This window comes from Mangifera indica, chromosome 4, assembly GCF_011075055.1.
Source record: "Mangifera indica cultivar Alphonso chromosome 4, CATAS_Mindica_2.1, whole genome shotgun sequence".
In the NCBI taxonomy this organism is placed as follows: Eukaryota; Viridiplantae; Streptophyta; class Magnoliopsida; order Sapindales; family Anacardiaceae; genus Mangifera; species Mangifera indica.
In genome coordinates, this window is record NC_058140.1 from 19,086,256 (window position 1) to 19,108,004 (window position 21,749).

The 21,749-nt window shown below is 32.3% G+C and overlaps 3 protein-coding genes across 9 annotated transcripts; 1 reads left to right on the plus strand and 2 right to left on the minus strand.

Moving 5' to 3' along the window:
* Nucleotides 1–1,102: 1,102 nt before the first annotated feature.
* LOC123212822 (nuclear transport factor 2-like) lies at nt 1,103–5,751 on the minus strand. Of its 4 annotated transcripts, none has more exons than XM_044632029.1 (9): nt 5,647–5,751; nt 4,668–4,850; nt 3,465–3,771; nt 3,113–3,360; nt 2,877–3,030; nt 2,633–2,757; nt 2,485–2,550; nt 1,783–1,834; nt 1,103–1,598 (listed from the first exon to the last, which is right to left on the minus strand). In XM_044632029.1, exons 2-9 carry the CDS (start codon nt 4,848–4,850, stop codon nt 1,372–1,374), a joined length of 1,362 nt encoding a protein of 453 aa, XP_044487964.1. In that variant the 5' UTR covers nt 5,647–5,751; the 3' UTR covers nt 1,103–1,371. The 4 variants fall into 4 exon arrangements, with proteins under 4 accessions (XP_044487964.1, XP_044487966.1, XP_044487965.1 ...); XM_044632031.1 differs by having other exon boundaries at nt 3,113–3,348; nt 5,682–5,738; XM_044632030.1 differs by having other exon boundaries at nt 2,633–2,754; nt 5,682–5,738.
* Nucleotides 5,752–9,971: 4,220 nt separating this feature from the next.
* Nucleotides 9,972–16,123, plus strand: LOC123215046 (asparagine synthetase domain-containing protein 1). 3 transcript variants are annotated; one of them, XM_044635091.1, is made up of 14 exons: nt 9,972–10,197; nt 10,278–10,548; nt 10,629–10,819; nt 10,927–11,062; nt 11,299–11,577; nt 11,790–11,852; nt 12,613–12,723; nt 12,849–12,954; nt 13,755–13,848; nt 14,194–14,390; nt 15,018–15,117; nt 15,196–15,312; nt 15,398–15,454; nt 15,648–16,123. In XM_044635091.1, the coding sequence occupies exons 1-14, from the start codon at nt 10,111–10,113 to the stop codon at nt 15,756–15,758; spliced, it is 1,920 nt and encodes a 639-aa protein (XP_044491026.1). In that variant the 5' UTR covers nt 9,972–10,110; the 3' UTR covers nt 15,759–16,123. The 3 variants fall into 3 exon arrangements, with proteins under 3 accessions (XP_044491026.1, XP_044491024.1, XP_044491025.1); XM_044635089.1 differs by having other exon boundaries at nt 9,973–10,197; nt 11,773–11,852; nt 12,609–12,723; XM_044635090.1 differs by having other exon boundaries at nt 9,973–10,197; nt 11,779–11,852; nt 12,609–12,723.
* A 660-nt stretch (nt 16,124–16,783) lies between these two features.
* Nucleotides 16,784–21,619, minus strand: LOC123215048 (cell division control protein 48 homolog B). Of its 2 annotated transcripts, none has more exons than XM_044635092.1 (12): nt 21,406–21,619; nt 21,279–21,323; nt 21,115–21,170; nt 20,865–21,014; nt 20,375–20,482; nt 19,837–19,936; nt 19,365–19,649; nt 19,130–19,299; nt 18,265–18,393; nt 17,911–17,998; nt 17,712–17,789; nt 16,784–17,475 (listed from the first exon to the last, which is right to left on the minus strand). In XM_044635092.1, the coding sequence occupies exons 1-12, from the start codon at nt 21,559–21,561 to the stop codon at nt 16,996–16,998; spliced, it is 1,845 nt and encodes a 614-aa protein (XP_044491027.1). In that variant the 5' UTR covers nt 21,562–21,619; the 3' UTR covers nt 16,784–16,995. The 2 variants fall into 2 exon arrangements, with proteins under 2 accessions (XP_044491027.1, XP_044491028.1); XM_044635093.1 differs by having other exon boundaries at nt 21,115–21,186; nt 21,406–21,421.
* Nucleotides 21,620–21,749: the final 130 nt, after the last annotated feature.

Consider the following 21,749-nt stretch of genomic DNA (forward strand, 5'->3'; position numbering starts at 1 on the left):
GAAAAGGATGTAGTTATGTTAGATGTATAGGCCACGTTTCGAAATTGGAATGAAGATACACGTGTCACAGTGGATGGAGGCCCCCACTTGCTCAGTCCATTATATTCAACACTGTCTTTAGCTCATTTTCCATCCGTCAGACTCAGAGTGACGACAACTTCTTTCAATTTTCTTCCCAATATATATTTATTTTATTGCATAATTTATTTATAGAGATTTAATTCTTACCATAATTTTTAATTTAATATTATTATAATCACCAATGTTAAAGAAAAAAAGCCACGTGATGATGTGGTGGAGAGCAATTATCTTTAGTAATGATGATTCCAGCTAAGCTAATTAAATTTTGCTACCTTAGGCGGCACAGGCAGGCGAGCATAATATGGTAGTCAAACAACCCTAAATTTGACATAATTTTAAAGGGCAAACAAAATCTTGGAACCAGATGCTATGATTTGCTTGGACAAGTAACTGATGTGACGTGTATACAGATTAAAAGATTCTTTCACATTTATTCACGCCACGTGTTGGTTAGTTAAAAGCAAAAGGACATTATCTACGCTACCGCTAAACTTTCAATACTTGGCCTATAGTAGCCAAATTGTGAATTTCATCTTATAGTAAAAATTTAATTTTATATATTATATTAAACAATATAATTTTTAAACGATTAAACAATTAAATATTAATAAAATAATTAAAAAAATAATTAATACACTATTATTTTTAAAAATATTATAAACATTTTTAAAAATTTAAATTTTTCATACACACTCTTACTATATTATTATTATTATTTTAAATATATTAATTTGTATTAATAATATATATTATATCATAAAATATATTTATTATATTATATTAATTATAATACATATTATTTTTCATTTATACCTTATAGTATATTTCTCCTCCAAATGCAGGTAGCCCAATTAAGACAACATTCTCTCAAAGAACTCAGTTTGAGGCCCAGATTTACTAGTTTAAAACTTACCAGCAAAACCCCCTCTAGCTTTGATAGAGAATATGTAAAACAAAGCAAGTTGCAATTTTCCATAATACAAATCATCAATGTAAATTAATTCCACGCAAAAAAGCCAGGTTGAGAAACAAAGGTTTCAGCTCCAATAATATAAGTTTCAAGTATAAAATTACAGTCCGGGTAAAGGAAAAAAGAAACAATTATTTTTCTCAGATTTTATGATTTAGCCGAATGGTGCTGAAAAAAGAATAATCTTAGAAGTAATGCTGACAAATCAGCAATAAAGATCAAAATTGCTGGCTAAATTTGCTCGCTATTGACTTCAGTCTATGATAAAAATAAAAGGGAGAATTAATGAAAACAACTAAAAGAGAAGAAAGATGAGCAATCTACTTTGCTCCTCCTTGCGGGGCAACTTTACCTCCGATCTCATTGCCTTTTGGGTTAGCCCCTCCGTTGATGTTGCTAGAGCCACGAGCACGATCTGCATACTCACCACGCTTCTCATACTCATTTCTCCTATAGCCACGACTTTCATTAAAATTCCAGGGCCTCCTAAAATTATTGTCTCGATAACCACCCTGACTTGATGGAAACTTTCCACCATCACTATTACCTGCAATCATTGTAAGCAACTCAGATTAGTAAAACTAATCTCCATCAACAAGTATAAAAATATTACACATAACCTAATTGATGAAAAAATGTGAAAATACACTTCGAGTGAAAAATGATTGGCTAAAAGGTGACACACTACCCAAAAAGAATGCAAGAAAAGGAGTATTGGAACTTCCACTTACCTCGCTTCACTTCAATAGAAGCTCTTCGATTGCCAATTAAGAGAGGAGAAGCCTGATATAGCAATGGAGTTCAATATTAGTCAAATCACAATAGGGATTCTTCACGAAAAGGATAACAGACATAAATATAGACCGAAAAGGACACTTATATTAGCAAATAACAAATTTTGTCATTAAATTGAAGAAAAAGGAAAATGCATTACATGTCTAAACTTGATTTCAATCTTAACGTCACATCAAGGATTACCGGAAAAAAAGGGGGGGAAATGTTCTAAGTGTTCTTCATCTCAATTTTATGTTTGTCATTACGTTCAAAATTTTGGTTAAAACACCAGCACCAAGCATTGAAAAAGTGCAAGTCTAGCAACGAAATTTTATATGAAGATCTTAAAATACCTGAGTTATCGCCCATAAAGTACACAAACTATTTTCAAATCAGAAAGCAATAGAAACAAAAGTTTTCAGTTTATTCTTGTATTCAAGGTAGATGGCCTGCAAAAAATTGCAAACTCTAGGTTTCACAAAACTTAAAAAAGTCATTAAGAGATCAACAGAACCAGAATACACATCAAGCAAGCAGTCTCAAAGGGAAAGACAAAACTGTGTGAGCTTGTGTGCCAAAAAATTAAGGTTTATTAAAGGGAGAAAGAGATTAGCAAGCCCAACAAATATGATACAACCAATGGAAGAAAAAGTCTGTACCTTGAGCACACTTTGCACTGAACTGGCAGACTCAAATTCTACAAAACCGAAACAGTTCCCTGTTTGCTGTAGAAAGAAGTACATCAACATTCGAATGGGTATCATATCAAAATACTGGAAGAGCTCAAAAAAAAAGTTTGAAACATACCTTCTGGCTTCTCACTCGAATACCATCTGGTTTAATAGGCCCAAACTGCTCAAAAATCACCTTAAGTTGTCCAACTGTTGCAGTCTCAGGCAAGTTTCCAACAAATATGGAGTGACCCTTAACTGCTAAATGTACAACAAAAATTTTTAAAACAAACAGCAGTAGAGAAATAACTTTACACATCTATAATTTTCAAATCACACAAGATGTAAATCTAGTTATGTAAAATAAATGAAATAAAAACCTGCATTATTGTTGGTTTTTTCCATGGTGCCATTGCCATTAGAAGCAGTTTCTACAGCTGCTGCTGCAGTGCCCCACATTTGCTCCACAGGTTTAACAGGTGGAGCCCTCACAACAACATTAAAGGGAGAATTACTCTTCTTCAGATCATGTACCTAAAATATATCAATAAGAGAACACATTAAGAAATGTTCAATGATCATAATATTTGTACAATGCCTGTATATATGAGCATACCACTGATGCAAAAGATTTCTTGGGGACTTCATCTTGTGTTTTAGAAGCAGGTGTCTTTGTGACCAGAGAAGCATCACTCTGACTTGAAACGACTATATGCTCTGGAACAGCCATTTTCTCAGTCACCAAAACTTTTCCATTGCCCAATGGATGACTAGCTTCTTTGCTGTTTTCACCATCCTCATTTTCCGGGATAGCGTGGTTTACCACATGGTTAGCAGGAGCGTGAGTTGGCTCTGCGAAAACAGCTGAATCATAATTCTTTTTTCAAACACATTGATAAAGAAGCAATGCCACAATTGAAACAAAGTGACAGAAAATTTAAAATGCAACTTAGGGCAGAGAAAGCTACCAGGAGCAGCAGCCAAAGGAGCTCTTGGAGCAATTTCGTCAGCTTTATTATTCACAACCCCTTTAGATTCTCCTTTGTCTTCCATTTCATCCACATATCTGAAAACATCATTTAAGACAAAGTATCCTTTGTCTTGAGGAGCTAGAAAAAATGATTGAGTGAATTTTCTTCCCAAATTATCCTTTCCAAGCAAACAACCAGTTACCAAAACAATCAATCCATCATTATATGAAGCTTGAGCATCAGCAGAAAATATCTGGACCTTAAATTTCTGATACTCCATAGACAAAATCTTATCATTTATGTCCTGCCCCAGAAGGGAAAGCTCCAGTTAATTAAAATCAATTGACATAAGCAAAACAAAGAAAAAAAATCAAAATTAGCAACATAGTTGTCAAAGGCGAAAAGCGCCAAAAGGTGATGAGGAGTCCTATTACTTAGGCAAAAAAGACAAGGTGAAGGTGTCATTTTTTTACCAAAGGCAATTCCATTAAATTTAAATTAATTTGTTACTATATCAAGAGTTAAAAATTTGACCGACAACCTCATCAACTGTCTCAAATCAGACCAACAATTGGTTACCTGGCCCAGACCTCTTTGATGACCATTTATAAAGGATCAGTGAATCTATCCAACGATCGTAAATCTCTCCAACAATTTCTTCGGCAGCCTTAAAACTCGTCAACAACCTCTTGGCGACCTTAGAACTCACCATTAACCTCTCTATAACCTTAGAACTTGTTAGTAATCTTTTCAACAACCTTAAACCTCACCGAAGACCTAAGAAATTGTCAATAACTCTCATATTTAGTGAAAATTTCCCAAAACCTGCCACAACCCTGAAACTATGCCAAAAATTGTCCAAGATTTGTCGGTAACCCTCAGATCTAATCATAGATAGCCTAGGTGATAATAAAGCACGCTTTCTCAGTGCCTAAAAAGTGCTAAAGACGATCACCTTTGAACCACTGGTCGCCTTGACCATACTCAAGGAGATGTGACCATTTCCTTGAGTAAAACGTCTTGATAACTATGATTAGCAACTTTGTAATTCACATATTAATTAAAAAAAATATATGGACATCATGAATGTGCTTATGTGGTACAATTATGCCCTAACTTAAAATTTGGCATGGTTTGACTCATTGATATTGTGTGAATCCAGTTAAAATAACAGTTAGTATATTGTTACAGTCAGCTTACTTTGATGGTAGTCACCAAGGTCATAGCACCAGAAGAATCTGGCCGGCTTAGCATACTTGATTCATGATAAAATCTGTGAACATGATCAGGAGATTGACAAAGAATACTGTAGTATTGCTCCACAAAGGCATTCCCAACTACTTCAGGACTTAAGGCAGAAGAAGAATCTGCCTGTGTTGCCATCTGTGCAAACACACAATATAAAGAATCAGCCATGCATTGCAAAAATAAGTAAACATCCTTTGAGAATTACGAAAGAAAATCACAAGATACTGTAAATATTGAACTCAAACAATTTCCACAATATGAAAAAACCTCATAGAGATTGTGAAAAAGTAAGAAAGTTAATAATATTAAAAAGAAAACTAGGACTCTAAAACCTACGATAAAGCTTGGGAATAACTTCCAACTTAGCAAAATAAGTACCAAACAAAGGCTCAATCTAAACCCTAAAAAACTAAGTTTTAAATATTTATTATGGTAACTTAAAGCCTACATGTATCTTTCATCTTTATTTTAAATATAGATTATTAATAACCCACTTGTTATCAACAAAGACAGTGGAAAACAATAATGTATATAGGGATAAACCTTCATCCTATGATTAAGCTCTATTAATGTAGATAAAACCTAATCATCACCTTGAATACCACACATTAATCTCAGACATACTTAAAAAATTTATAATATCTAAACATAAACCCCCAGTCCTAAAATAAACAAAAAAAAAAATCACAGCAAACCTATACATTATTCTAGAAGAGGAGAAAATTTTCCATAAAGCCAAACAAAACCAACACAAAAACAAATAAAAACGATACAGAGTACACTCTAAACCAATCTTAATCAGTAAAAAAAATTCAATGATGAAAAACAAGTCAGAACACTGGATCTAAACAAAAGAAAGCAATATTCATTAGAACAACGAAAGAAACAAGAATATTAAACAATAACAAATCTCTGGCTGATTGAAATAAACCTGAGCTAGATTTTAAAAAATTGGAATAAACATACAATACAGTAATCAGAAGGAACGAACAAGAGGACACAGCAAGAGATCGAAAAGAAGAGACTTACAAAGTTCCCAGTGTTTTAAGAGTACTTATAGTGATGGAGGGAATTCTAGTAAGTGGGGTCCTTCTCGTGTTACTGATTTTGTGGGGTCTGATGATTGCACGGCTGTGATGGTGATTTTAGAGTTTATCACTTAATTGACGGCTTGGATGGTTTGAATGGATTTATTAATTTTTTATTCTTAAGTCATCAATTAAAATTTCTAATTATTATTTTTATAGCTTTGAATATATAAACCTTTTAAGGCATAAATTAAATAAAGTTTTTACCATATATGAATTCCAAAAATAATAATTAATATTACTTTCCTTATATATTATATATTTGATTTTATTTCTTTTATTTAAGTAAGTGTTATTTATTGGTTTATATATGGTAACTATTTTTAAATATTATAAAAATTAAAAATGCATTCATGTTCTAGAATATATTTTCTTTATATTTCAAAATTATTATTTTATTTCTATTTTTTTAGTTCTCATCTATTACATATTAATCTCTTTTTTTTTTAATAAAAAATTTCTACTAGTAAAATAATAAAATTTTATTTTTTATATTCTACTCTCTAGCGTTATGAAGCTTGCCAATTAAATAGTTTAAATTTATAATCATTAAATTTATGTTGTAAATATTTTATATTTATTTAAAAAAATCAAATATTACATAAATAAAGCGTTATGGTAATTTAATTGAATTAACTTGTGAGAAGTTAAACGAGCATAACTAATGTTAAATATGGAATGAATCAAGTTGTAATAAGTTAGATCGATAGACAATATTCACTAAAAACAATTTTTTTTATGATTTCAGATGTGAACAAGCTAAGCATAGGCTCAATTAATGACCCTATATTAATTGGGAGTTGGAAAATTTGTTTACAGTTTAAGAACGTGGTTTACACGTCTTATGGTGAGTGTATTGTTGACTAATGTTAAATATAGAATGAATCAAATTGTGAGAAGTTAAGCCGACAAAACACGTTGTGAGAAGTTAGAGCAACAAACAATATTCATTAAAGACAATTTTTTTTTATTTATTTCAAATTTGAATAAGCTACAACTAGGCTCAATTAATAGTCAGATTTCAGTTAGGAGTTAAACCAATATTTTAAATTTCAAGATCGTGGTTGACACACGTCTTGTAGTGAGTATATTATAAACTAATATCAAATATGGAATGAATCAAGTTGTAAAAAGTTAAATCGATAGACAATATTACTAAAGGTAACAATAGTTAATATTCATGAGAAACAACAAAAGAAACAATAATATTAAATCATTAACAAATCTTTAGCTAATTGAAATAAACCTAAGCAAGTTTTAAAAAATTCAAGTGTAATTAAAAAAATCCAAAAATCATACAATAGTGTAATTAAACCTTGGGTGGGAACAAGCCTTTTGGCCATTATAATATTATCTTGAACTATTTTAGTTTTTAAAATTATTATATCAATTTAAATTAATAAAAATTAAAAGTAGTTTTTAATGTATTAAATTTGCTAACAATACCCTTCTCTTCCTCCTTCACTTATATATTTTTTTTCTAGCAAATCATTTTAATGGGATTGGGTAGGCGACAGTATTAATAGGTTAAAGTTTAGATAAATAACAATTATAATCGTTAGAGTTTTTAAATTTGAATTATATTAATTGAATTATAAATTTTTAAATTTTTAAATGAGTTAAATTATCGTGTTTAACGGATGTTTGGATTTGGGTTGTGAATGATGCCATCACAATTAGGGTTTCACTTATCCCAAAAAAAAAAAAAAAAAAGAACACAACTAGGGTTTCTAAATTTTGATGGTTTGATTTGGGTGGATACCGGCTATGAGGGCCAAACTTAAAGCAAAATTTTACAGGTACAATAAAAAGCTTCATATGTTCAAAGTAATTAATAAGGTCAAAGATGCACATTTTCCACCTACTTTTATAAATGTGATAAAAGGTCTAAAATACATTTTATCTTTATTAAAATTAAATGACAATTTAGTTAATAATGATAAAAGTAATATTATATGTACATATTTTTAGTATATAATTTAAATATATAAATGATGTATAATTATTAATTTGAGTATTATTTTATTTTTAATTCAAAATTATCAAATTATAATAACACATTATCTATATATTTAAATTATATATAAAAAATATACACATATAATTTTATTGTAATTATAAAACTAAAAATTAATGTTTTATAATTGTATAAGACCTTAACTTAAGGCAATAATCTAGTATGTTACAAAGCCACAAAAATAACCATTGGGGGGCATTTTGTTAAGGGTTTATAAAGATTGCTCCGGTAATTTTTCTTTTATTACTTATATTATTTTATTTGATTTATAAGTAATAAAACATTTCGGTAATCTTCTATTACTAATGGTAATATGATAGGTAATATAAAAAATACTTCAATCTATGTGCATTTAAATAAAATAATATGCTAGTATTTTTTTTATTACTTCTAACTAAATACAATAATTATTTATATTAATATATTTTTGGGAAAATAAATTAAATGACCATTTTACCCTTTTATTAAGCAAAAATACCCAATTTTCTTATTTCTAAGAAAAAATGCCCTAATTTTTTTAAAATATCAAAATTACTCTTCACCACATCTATATACACCCTCTCACTCTCACTCTCATTACATACACTTCTCATATCACTTAAACACTTATTCTCACTTTTATTTAATATCAATTACTACGAGTTCGTTCAGAAGAAAAAAGTTCGTATTTCTGAATTTGAGTAAAAAAAATCAATTTGTGAAAAAAAGTATTTATGTAAATCTTAACTCAAAATTTAATTTTATTTGTTAAATCTAATTTGTATCTCATGTAAAGGAGGTATTTAGATATTTAATAATAATTTAGGGGTTAAATGAAATGTTAAAAAAATATGGAGACATTTTGATATTACACAATATATAAAAAATTTAAATAATATGTTAAGAATAAATAGATATATTGAAATACCCTAGAATGTCAATAATAAAAAAAATTATTTGAAAAACTGAAAAAATATATCTGAATTTTGAAAACTACACGTTTTTAGGAATGAGAAAACCAAAAAATCGATCTGAAATTTTGTAATTATATCGTAAAATATGTCTAGAAAAGCACAAAACTAAAGAGAAGATGTCAAGTTTGAAAACTATATATCAAAAAAGTCTAGCCCGATCACAAACAAGCTCAAAATCATAAAAATCGAAAATCTAAATTTGATAAAACAAAAAAAATGCATAATACACACTGAAACAACTTTATTTGGGCCTCTAAATTGGGTGCAATCATTATAGAACTCGAAACGAGCTTCACATTGATATATTATAAGCCTCGTAACTCCTCTCGGATCAAAAGTTATTATAATTCAAAATCTATCTCCTACAGACCTTATAGTTTTAAAAAAAGTCAATTTCCACTCAACCCATAGTTTTTACAGACTGCCCCACGATTCAGTGTAAAATTTCTCACGGACCCCCGTGGATCTCTCTCTTTTCCCCCTCCCCCTAAAATTTTGAAAACACTGAATTTTCCCCCACCCTACGGGAATCGTGGGAAATTGTCATAGCGCCCACAGATCTAACCCATTTTTCAGTCAAAAATTGTCATTTGAGCCTCTAATTTCAACACAAATCAAATCTACACATCCAATAACATAAAATCTCTCAAAGAAATTCAAGCAAACACAATTAAGAATCAAAAAATTTTATGTATTATTTAAAATCAGAACCCTAAACATTAAAACTTCAAAATCTCCCTCAAATCTCAATACTTCTAATAATAAATTGATTTAAACAAAAAATGAGATGAAATGCTATCCTTATTTATCATTTTCGGTTATCTAAAAATATGAAAAGACGAAAACTCATTGCACCTGTGAGAGACTCGTAAGAGATCTGAATTTTTCTCTGAATTTGAACATTAAATCCATAGAAAATGTAAAGTTTATATATAATGATAGTTTATTTATTTTCAAATTAAAGGTATTTTTACTTAATCCTTAAAATTTTAAATAATTTTACTTAACACCTTTTAATTTTAGGTATTTATTATAATTTTTTTATATTTTTATTAAATTTTATTATATATAAATAAAAAATAATATTTTAATTTTAAAAATAAAATATTTACCGAACCAAACACTTTTTCCAATATAACGTTTGATTGCAAGAGATGGGGAAAATAAATGAAAATTTTAAACTTTGGGTGTCAAATTCACGAAATTTAGCATGGGAAATAGTCATTCGGCTTAATTTATGCATAACCGATTCGGGATTCTGCGGCCGCCCTAAACCCTTGAAGCCAACACGGTGACAGAGTAACGGGGTTTTGAAGTGAAGAGAGTAAGATTCAGAGATGTGTGGGATTGCCTTAATAATCCATGGCCTTCACATCGATTTATCATCTATCTTTGTCGACGCTACATCTCCGAAGTCTCACCGAGTACGTTATAAACAGCCGAAACAAAAAAGATGGATGCTTACTGTTGTTTTAGGCTTAAAATTTTGATTTTGCTAGTGCAGGAGGAGCTGGTGTTTTCTGTGGATAATCTAAAAGCAACGCTTCGGAGGAGAGGTCCCGATAGCTTAAGTTGCAAGAAGGTTCATCTGTACTCAAACACTTCAACTTCTCCCCAGGATCAAGAATTTGTATCTGTTACTGAGGACTGTATCTTTACTTCTGTGCATTATCAAGTGGAACTGCTTTTTATTGGTGCCACGTTGCAGCTTAGAGGAGTAAATCCTATCAGTCAGCCACTGCAAGATTCGTCCAAAAATATCCTTGTGTATAATGGTAAATTTATTGTTCTTTTCAATTTACTTGACTTAAAGCTTGTTTGTTAATATCGATTGTAACTCTTTTGTATGTTGAAGGTGAAATATTTGGAGGCATTCATGTGGAGAGTGATAGCAATGATACTGAAGTTCTCTTGCAAGCATTGGAACAGTGCTGTTCCTGCAACTCAAATAGGGATGCGACATGTTTATGCAAAGGAAGTGGGAGATGTTCCGTTGTGGATGTTCTTTCAGCTATTAAGGGTCCATGGGCTCTAATCTACTGGCAGGTAATTTGAGTGGTAAGTTGCTTTCTATTGCGATTTGAATTTGTGAAAGGAATTGGTTGTTTGAGGAGTATTGTTTCTGAAGTTTTGGTGTATTTTATCATGTAAAGGATAGTTCCAAAACTTTGTGGTTTGGTCGAGATGCATTTGGTCGGCGCAGCCTGCTTGTTCATTGGCCAACTGCAGAGGACCCACAGTTTTTGCTGTCTTCTGTGTCACCTCCATCTTCAGTTGAGCAAATTTCAGGTATGTAATGTTTGTTTTGAACATTGCTCATCAGGTTTGCATAACTTTAATTTAGTTTTGTTCATTATCTTGTAAAGGGATTTATTAGTGTGATTATCATCAGTGGGCTGCATTGCCTTAGAGTGAATCTTAAACAGAAGTGTCCTGTTAAAATGACCAATTTTGGGGTTAAAATATCATCATTAATATATTTTCCTTCTCCATTATTTATTGTAACAAGTGCCTTGCCGCTGCAGATTTTGAAGCTCAAACTGGAATTAGCAAGCTGAACTTCTGGGAAGAACTTCCCTGTGGGATATACAGTATGTCCATGGATGTCTCAAAATTGGATGGAGGTTTTGTTGGTAACGTCAAAAAACATGAATGGACCAATGCCATGCTGAATGAACTGGTTAAATGGGAGAGAATGTTGATTAATCCTAAACCTGAAGTATCACACCTCTCTGATTGGCAGTCTCCTAAGGGGCAACATAACATGCGTCCAACTTGTTTAGATATGATATCATCTGAATCAGGTTATAATCTTATCAAAAGCTGCACAAAAAAAAAAAGTTAAATCTTTTCAGTTAGTGTTTTTTTTTTTTTTTGGCATACTCTCTATTTGTTAATTTTGGCAGAGATACTTCATTAATTGAAATAACAAAATTCATTTTTTGAGTATCTACATCTCTGGTATTTATTTTGGTAACTAGGGTCTAATCAAGCTTCAGTTTCAGTGTCTGTGCAGAAAGTGCTGAATGCTTTGAGAAAATCAGTGATGCGGCGCTCTTCTCTACATATGACATTTCAGGTTTGTTGTTTCAGTTGTACTGTAATACCTCAGAATATGTTATTTTATAAATTGTATAATATCGTAGGTCTTTTTCTAATAACTTTAAAATTTCAGTCAAATTTATAAATATGAAAAAAAATATGGTTATGTTCCTTCTTTGATCTCATGCTTTCCTTGAATCTCTTCTTTATGGTTTCCCTTTTCAAGGACCCTTAAAAGTAGTACACTCTAAAAATAAACTTTAAGCCCCCAAGGATAAGTTTTTACATAGTTTAGATTAGAGTGTTTGTAACCCTTCCCAGATTTAATCCACACTTTGTTCCACTTGAAATTTCCAGCAGAATATTCTTTCCAAAACAAAATATTTCCAAACCCACATTAGTATACAAATCATAAAATAACTTTAAGGATTATGAATCTACGTCCTGAAAGATGTATTACGGTAAAATCAATTATATGAAGCTATTGAAAAAGTAATTTTTGTATTTCTGGACAGACAATTTCTTCAATGAAATTATTTTATAGCTGTCATGATATCATGTTTGACATAAAATTTTGGAATGGCTTTGAATATTTGTAGCTGTTTTGCAAAGGTTAACCAATTTCCATTTCAGAATAATTATATCTTCGATAAATCTCGTGAACAGGATGGTTTTATTTATAGATAATATTATGAACATATTCAGTTATAGTGGGATCTATTCTTTTTGACTGCTAATGGGGTAGAAATTTAGGCACTAGTTTATTTTACTTATTTAACAAGCTTCATTTTAGGCAGTTGCATGTGATCGGAGACAAAAGGAACTTGCTCCAGTGGCAGTGCTTTTCTCTGGGGGATTGGATTCTATGATACTTGCTGCATTACTAAACGAGTGCCTAGATCTCAAGTGTAAGTGTTTTTGCATAATATAAGTTTGCAATTTGTTTCTTATTTTCCCAGTTTTGATTTTCTATGCATGGATTACCTCTGTGGATTTTTGATTGAGTGAATATCTAACTTAGTTTTTTGGGCAGGTGAGATTGATCTCCTTAATGTGAGCTTTGATGGTAAGTTTGCTCCTGATAGAATCTCTGCCAAGGCAGGGGTGAATGAGCTTAGAAGAATTGCACCTTCAAGAAGGTATGATTGGACTTCTCTTATGGTCTAATTTTGTCCATGTCCTTGTAATATCACCTATATATGATTTTCTTATCTAAGAAAGTTGAACGTAGTGGGTTATCAAAATTCAAGCTGGTAAATTTGAGAAAGCACATATTAGTGATGGTGAATAACAAAAGGGTTGACTTACCCAAAAAATAATAGCAAAAGGGTTTAGTGAATAGGATTTCTCCTACTTGCTTAGGAGAAATCAATCTGTAAGTCAAATTTCTCCCCAAGTATGCACTACCTGTCTCAAGGTTTTAGTTGCATTTATATAGAGTAGAGTAAAAAAATATCTTATAGCTTTAGGAAAGCAATTTACACCATTTTAAAATAATTTTGGAAAACTTTTGTCTTTAATGCACAAGTGGGTTTCACATCTTGTATTCATTTTTAATGACTAAGTTTTCATCCTTCTCATTTGATTGATTACAATTATTATTATGCTTCCAATCTTATGAACCTGATACAAAAATGTAAGTCTAATTGAATAAAATTGATTTCATTATTCCTCATCCTACATAAGAATGAGAAACCTGTGGCATGGTTTTTTAAATAATTGTGTTATTCTTCCGAGGAATTTCAATAGCTTTTAAATCTAAGTCTTTTGTGATTTAAATTATTTTTGTTCTATATCTTATTTTACTTTATTTTTTTATGGGTGGAAGCTGCATGTTGAATTAACTATATGCTGGGTGGATGTCCAAAAGGAATTTTGAGTTAACCATCTTGCTTATGGAATGTCTTACAATTAATTATGAATGGTCTTGAGAGTGCAGGTGGAAGCTTGTGGAGATTGATGCTGATTTGTCAAATTTGATTTCTGAAACAAAGCATGTCATGTCACTCATAAATCCTGCCAATACCTACATGGTACCAATTTTTTCCTAAGATAATTTAGTTTTTGTGTTCATGCCAGCTTCTATAATGCGTTTAACTGGCTATGTATTCTTATTTTGTTCTTATGTAGATAGCTTATTTAGACAGCATGTATGTATGATACATCCACCTGGGTGACTTCGCTGTTTCCCTCTTTTTTATCATTTCTTTTCACCCTCTGGCTATGTTCAGTTGCAACTTTCCTTTAGTTATCCTGTTTTACTTGAGGATTCATTTATTCAGTATATATATGATAATCAAGGTAATGAAGATGGAATACATATCTGCTATTTCATCCCTCTAATTGGATTGAAATTTATATACTACTTAATGTTTCAGGACCTGAATATAGGAATAGCTTTGTGGCTGGCTGCTGGCGGTGACGGTTGGGTGTTTGAAGGAATCACCAAAAATGATGATGAGGATCAACAAGGTGTCAAGTACAAGTCTAAGTCCAGAATAATCCTAGTTGGTTCTGGTGCTGATGAGCAATGTGCTGGCTATGGTAGGCATAAAACGAAATATAGACATGGAAGGTATGTATATACTATGGATGGAGAAAATAACATGTTATCCAGACTTCATATATAGCAAGTTCATTTACATAGAGGCTGTACAAAATGAATTGGTGAATAATTTTCAAGTTTCAATTGACTTTAACTACCTCAATACTGAATTTGTTAAATATTGTCACCCTAGATAAGCTATTAATTCAAAAGTATTGTTAATATAAACAGCGGTACATTTACAAAAGTGCCCCAAGAACCTCAAAATTGGCCTAACATCATCTTGACAATTGCTGAATGATAATATGGGTCTTGGAGCAAACAGGTTTGTCAAGTCAATATAATTATCCAGTCAAAATAAATGGAGAGAGAGAAAGGCGCCAGTGCAAAGACATAGAGATATGATGAGATAGGTTGCCCATGGAACTCAAAACATTTGATGTTTGGCTACAAACATTCACAGTTTAGAATGGCTCTTTACAAATTGGCAATTTCTTGAGAACATATGTATATCCTGTTTAGAGCTAGAATTTCTATCTTTCTTATTATTATTTGGGGATACATTTTACAATAAATCATTAGGTAAATTGTAGAGAAATACATTCTATTTTTTACTATTTATTGCAGCAGTTCTGATTTTTTATATGCTGTCTTCAGTTGGCTTGCTCTACACGAGGAAATGAAGTTGGATATGCAGAGAATTTGGAAAAGAAATCTAGGGAGAGATGATAGATGCTGTGCTGATCAAGGCAAGGAGGTACAGTTAACCACTCAAACAAAATTTACTCCTTGACTTCTTATTTTGCATAAACATATAATTACTTGTTTTAAGCAGGCTAGATTTCCTTTCTTGGATGAAGATGTTATAAGGACTTTGCTTGATATACCTTTGTGGGAGATTGCCAACCTAGATCAACCAAGTGGAACTGGTGATAAGAAGATTCTGAGAGAGGTCAGTGCTATTTCTTCAATGTTTCTACATCATTAACTTTGCATTGACCAGACACCATATTGTTTCTTTGTCATGTTCCTTGAAGGTTGCAAAAATTCTTGGTTTACATGAAGCTGCAGTTTTGCCAAAAAGGGCAATTCAGGTATCTCTTCTTTCTACTAAATTTATCGGCTCGCTAAACTCACTTCATATGTGTATATTCATGAAACCTGAATATCATTCTGGACTTCCCAGTCAAATCTTCACCTGCAATACAATATTGAAAGCACCAAGTTGAGAAAAATTCCTTGTGAATAAATTATCTGATCTGGTTCTGTTCATCTTTGCCGGTATAGTTTGGTTCAAGAATTGCAAGGGAATCGAATCGCAAGAATTTCGGGAGTAACCGTGCAGCAAACCAGGCATCTGCAGGAAGTGTAGTGATAGGCAAGCAAAATCTGACTTGATACACCCTTCTTCGATGATACCAGGAATAATCGGTATCCATGACTGGCTTGATTCTTATTTCCTTTATAATTATCATCATCATTTTTGTTTATCATCATTTTTGTTTAGCTGCCAGCAGCACTGATCTTGGCATGCTACATTTTATCAATCTGGTGAAATCTTAGCCTTTATAATTGTTTAACCATTGATTAGGTGGTATGTGACAATGTAGTCCAGAAAATTTCTGTCCAATATAAATTTTTTTTTTTTTTCCAATTCCAGGTTGACTGGCCGTGTACTTGTTTACCTATTAAGCATTGAACAGTCTTTAGATTGGCTGCAAGAAATTAGAAATACTAAATAGTTATTAAATATTTATTTGACACTCTGCTCTTGAGTTTACCCTATTAAAATGTTGTAACGTATGCAAATGCCTTTATAAATCCTACCCACTACAATAAATACTCTTTTATTTATATTTTACTTCTTGTTTTCAAAGTAATTTTAAAAGATGAAATTCATTCAAATTTATTTTTATCTCCAAGATTGTAAGAATAATAATTGAGATATTTGAATGCATTAACTGACTTAAAAATTAAGAAAAAGTGTACAAGTAAAGAAAAAGAAAAAAAAAAAAAAACAAAGTGTCTATGATTTTATCAAACCCTTTCAATTTAAAAAAATGTCTCCATTGTTTGAAAATAAATTTAGGGTTAATAATTGAAAAAGAAATAAAATTTGCATCTTCTATATATTGTTTAATAATTTTAATAAAAATAAAACTGTAACTAAAAAATTAATAATAATTGAAGTTTAAAAGGATAAAGCATGAGGTCTAAAGGTATCAGGCAAAAAGTATTTATCTTTTAGAATCCATTTGCTTATGGTATTATTGGATTCTTTTGTAAAAATTCAGTTTAGTTCAATAAAATAGACTTTGAATCCATCCGGAAACAACAATTTAATCCCAAAAATTCAGTCCAATTAAGTCTCCAAAGAAAAAGAGAAAAAAAGAGAGTAAAATATATAAATAATAATTCAATAATAATCCACTAATAATGGGTATGCATTCCATCTTCAAGTATTACCACATTATAATTGTTGAACCTAAAACAGAAAAAATCACAGAATCTGCCAGTGGCCATGGTTTCACTCAATCATGGCCAGGGCCTTTTGCAATGCCAGGAACAACAGAAAGCTATGACAAACAGACAATTATGCAGACAGCTTGTAACAGTATAGCATTCAGAGTACTTATCAGGTACACACTCGTTCGATTTGTGTTTGATTTGTTTGCACAAAAAGATATTTTGCAGCTGCCAGTAATGCGATGCTTGCAAAACATGTTGTTACGGAAAGCACTGGAATTATTGAATTCTTTTTGGCCTTGATAGCATGTTTGACGCTAGATTCAGACACTGTCAAGGAAGCGGGTGTTGGCGATCTGGTCTTCATAAATGATGAATATGAATCAATTTCCTCTCTTGTTAATGCTGGTTTCAGAGATTCTTTTACAGTCAAGAAATGACGATTACACACTACAGTAGCAGAAATGTTTTCTCTCAGAGCTACAATTCCAGCTTCTCTGCAGAGTCCCTCTAGTTCAGCCCCAGTGAAGAGCTCAGTGTCTTCAGCTATTCTTCTGAGATCAACATCATCTGCAACTTTCATATTACGTGTGTGCACATGAAGTATCTCATATCGAGCTTCTAAATCAGGAGGAGGTACATAAAGCACCTATGGTTGCACAAAAACTGACAAAGTAAGCAGGACTTGAAAGCAATTATCATTAATGCAAGATTTAGAGGCAATGTAGAACCACAAACTCATTTTGGAGTTTGTATAGCAGGAAACAAACAATTTACTAAATATGTAATTCTGCAAAGAGCTTTACATCCAGGGCTAACTAGAATAGACTTTTGAGAAATCATGACAAGAAAGGGAAACAGCAGCACAAAAAACAGACACTGTACCAGATCAAACCGTCCAGGCCGCATAAGAGCGGCATCAATTGCATAAGGACGATTTGTTGCAGCCAAAACAAGAATTCCCTGAAAAGTTGCGAGAAAATGGGACACGAAGTTGGATTACAGAAAGACATCAAACTGTCTATCAACAATTTCAAGATAAATGTAAAAAAATTTGAGAAAAACTTACAAGATAAATTATTACCTTAGCCTGTTCCAAACCATCCATTTCTGTAAGCAGAGTAGAAAGAAGCCTTTCTCCAACTGTAATGTTAGTGCTTGAACTTCCACCTCTGCCATTGATGAAAAAAAAAAAATTAAACTATGATAATATATGCATGATCACAAGGTGATCTATCTAAAAGCATATTTGCATATAAGCAATCACTCTCAATGCCTTTAAGCACGAAGCTTACAAAATCAACTCATGATTAATAAATGTTCACAGCTTTGATCGACAAACTATGATTTCATGGGAAAAAAAGAATCATAAGGAAAATCATAATTACCCTCTGATTGGAAGTACAATGACTCAAATCATATCTTGTAACCTACTAACCTTTTGGCAGCAACGACATCAGCCTCATCAAAAAATATTATGCTTGGAGCTGCAAGCCGGGCCCTCTGAAATGTATTACGCAATAAAGCTTCACCCTCTCCAACATACATTGAATATAATTCTGCACCACTAATTAACAGTTCATGAATTTTAGAGCATGGATTGAAAAACAAGAACAAATATTGATAAAAGCTCACAACTCCAAATCTGATGAACAAAATAAGGGATTTTGGTTAAGTTAAAATAGAAAAATCTTCACATGGTCAGGATAAGCAATTACACTGAAAAGATAACTTGGAATTTAAGGCAGGCACATCCTCTTTTTAAAATTAGGTGACCAAGTTGGCAGAGCTGAGAAAATTTATAATATATATCTAATTCATTCTACAGTGAAATGAATCAGATGATTCAATGACTCTTCCGAAAATAGGAAGCTGGGAAAGTTTAAACAAATAACTCCAAGTTGAGGGAGACATGACATTTATTTAATAAAAGACTTGATACTTCATCTTTGATTCTCACTAGATTAGATCATTCATTGTCCTTCTCTCAGGGATAATCTTTCCCTGCATTATATTCAGTTTGTTCTGGTGGTATTACAAAACTATTTATTATTTGATCAAAATGCTTCTTATGATAAAAGAAAAAGGCAGACGAGGAGATAGCCAATCTAGGCTAATCCTAAGACTTTCAATGAGCCACATTTTTTCTTGATTAGGAAGATATAGTTAGCTTGAAAGCAATCAGCCTCAAAAACTACTAAGGGCGGGCATTCAAATTAAAAATCCCCACAAACATTTATAATGAATTAAGTTTCATGGAAGTAAATGCATCCCTTTGGGAACACCATCATATATGATCAAACCTCAAAGAAAAAAATGAAGCTTGGGCAGCATGAGCAGCAGCTTTAGCAAGGGTGGTTTTTGAGCATCCCGGAGGTCCATGAAGAAGAACTCCACGTACAGGTGAAACTCCCAGCCTCGAAAATGCACCAGAATGCTTGATAGGCCACTCAACAACTTGTTGAAGCTTTTTCTGTCCATAGATAGTATGTTGTTAGTATAAGTTTTAGCTTGAAATGAATGTGTGAAGTTACAGACCTTCAAATTGCTTAGTCCTCCAATATCTTCCCAGGAAACCTTGGGTATTTCAACAGTAACACCCCTTGTTATGCTTGGGCCAACCACAGATCTTGCATGCTGCCAATCCTCCATCTTTACACTAAGCACAGTGGCACATTCATTTTCATCTGCAGACCTTTTAAGTGCAGACATGGTGGCCTCACGACATAAAGCCTCTAGATCAGCCCCAACATACCCAGTGCAAGATGCAGCTATGGCTTGTAAGTTGACATTGGAGTCCAAAGGAATCTTCTTTGTGTAGAGCTGATCAAATTAGCACAACAAACATGATGGCCTTACAACCCATAAACCATCCATAGCACAACATTTAAACCAGTAGAACCAGATTAAACTATAGGAATAATAAAAAAGGTTTGCACTTTTAGTGGCAGGTAGGCGTCACTAAGAACCAGACAAGTGTGACAACTAAAAATGTTCAGAAGATTCTGACCTTAAGTATCTCAGATCGTTCCTCTTCAGTAGGTGTAGTAACTTCAATTTCAGCATCAAAACGCCCTGACCTTCTAAGTGCAGGGTCAATCGCATCCACTCTTCATCCACATTAGAAAATTTTAAAAAATTAACTCAAATGAAACTCTTAAGTAGAGAAAAAAATCCAGCATGAAATTAAACCTATATACATGCTGAATTAGACAGTTATATGCATGAGTGAATAGGTAGCTTTAGGTATAAATTATAATCAAAGCTAAGAATAAATTCAAGTCATTAAATCTGGGTGACAACCTTATGCTATAACCAGGCTATAGCACACTGCTGTGGTGATATAAAAAACAGAAAAGAATCTCAAATTATGATATAACAGCCTTTTTCTGGTATAAAGTTAGAACTTTAGTATAGCCCTCAAGTTTACCGGGAAAAACTACAGAAGACATCAAGCTATGAAAATCTATAGAAGCTAAAATTTGCCAAAATCTCTCTACCATTTCTATCTAATTGGGGGCCTCAAAAGTAGATAGAGATATTAAAACCTGTTCGTTGATGCAACTACGACAACATGTGAAACAGATGTTGTTGATGGCTTGTTGGAATCCATAAGTGTAAACAGTTGAGAAGCAACACGAACATCTTGTTCTCGCCTGCATTAAGTGTAATTATATCTATAACACATCAATGGGGAAACATAAAGTCCACACAAAATAACCAAAAATAGAAATAGAAATTGCATCTTTCCTGCTTTTAATTAAAATAACAGAAAAAACAAAGAAACAACATGTGTCATTTTAATGTAATATTTGTTCAGAGTTCAACTAGTTGACATGTTTCAGACTATACATTCCTCCAAAATTTAAAGTATTATATAACAATGGATTCCCTATCTCCCCTTTCCAGCAAAAGACAAGCTTGAAGACTATAATTTCTTCAATGAGAAAGCAAGCTTAAAAAGTTAATATAAAAAATGGTATCAGAGTGATAAATGAACATAGAAAATGCTCCTAAATATCTGACGTTTCCTCATACCTATGATCACGGTGAGGACAGAGGGCATCGATTTCATCTATAAAGATAACTGCCGGCTCACCCAACATTGCATGTGATGATGCCTCTGAAAAAGCCTCCCGCAAAACTCTCTCACTTTCTCCCACATGTGCTTTGTGAACAGAATGTGGACTAGAAGTAAACAAATTTAATCTCAAAAAAACTAATCCTCACACGGCTTCATCATTATTACAATCAAAGCAATGAGTAGAAAAGAGTAAGAATCTACAACCTGATAACTGTTAAATGTGCATTACATTCCCGAACAACAGCCCGCACCAAGCTTGTCTAAAATTGCAGGAAACTGAATCATCAAAATAATTATAATAACAATAGTAATAATTAAAACCATCATCCTAACGACAACAACAATAATTTTGAAAAAAAACCGAATACCTTTCCGGTGCCAGGTGGACCGTACAGGAGTAAACCTCGAGGCCACTGAGGAGAAACGAAGCATAAATAATTACGGAAGAGAATATAGAAAATAAAAAATTAAAGAAAAAGAATTGTATGAATGAACCTTGAGACCAAGCTTCCGGGCTTGTGAAGAGTACAGAAGAGGAAAAGTAATGAATTCTCTTAGAGCTTCCACTGCTTGTCTGTTTCCACCGATGGCTTCTTCAGCTTTCCAACCGCCCGTCTTCTTGTTGTTGCTGCCGCTGCTGCCTGAATCCATTTTTCAGGAAGTTCGGGGTTCAGAAACTTCGAGTCTTCAACTGTAAGTAGTCCCCGTAAAAACGCTGCGTTTTGATATTACATATAGACTCTTGTTTAGTCTAAAAGGTATAATTACTAAAAGCCCCAAGACAAACCCAGTATCTGTTAGCTTCCTATTGTTTCAGAAATAACTTGAAACCACCTGCC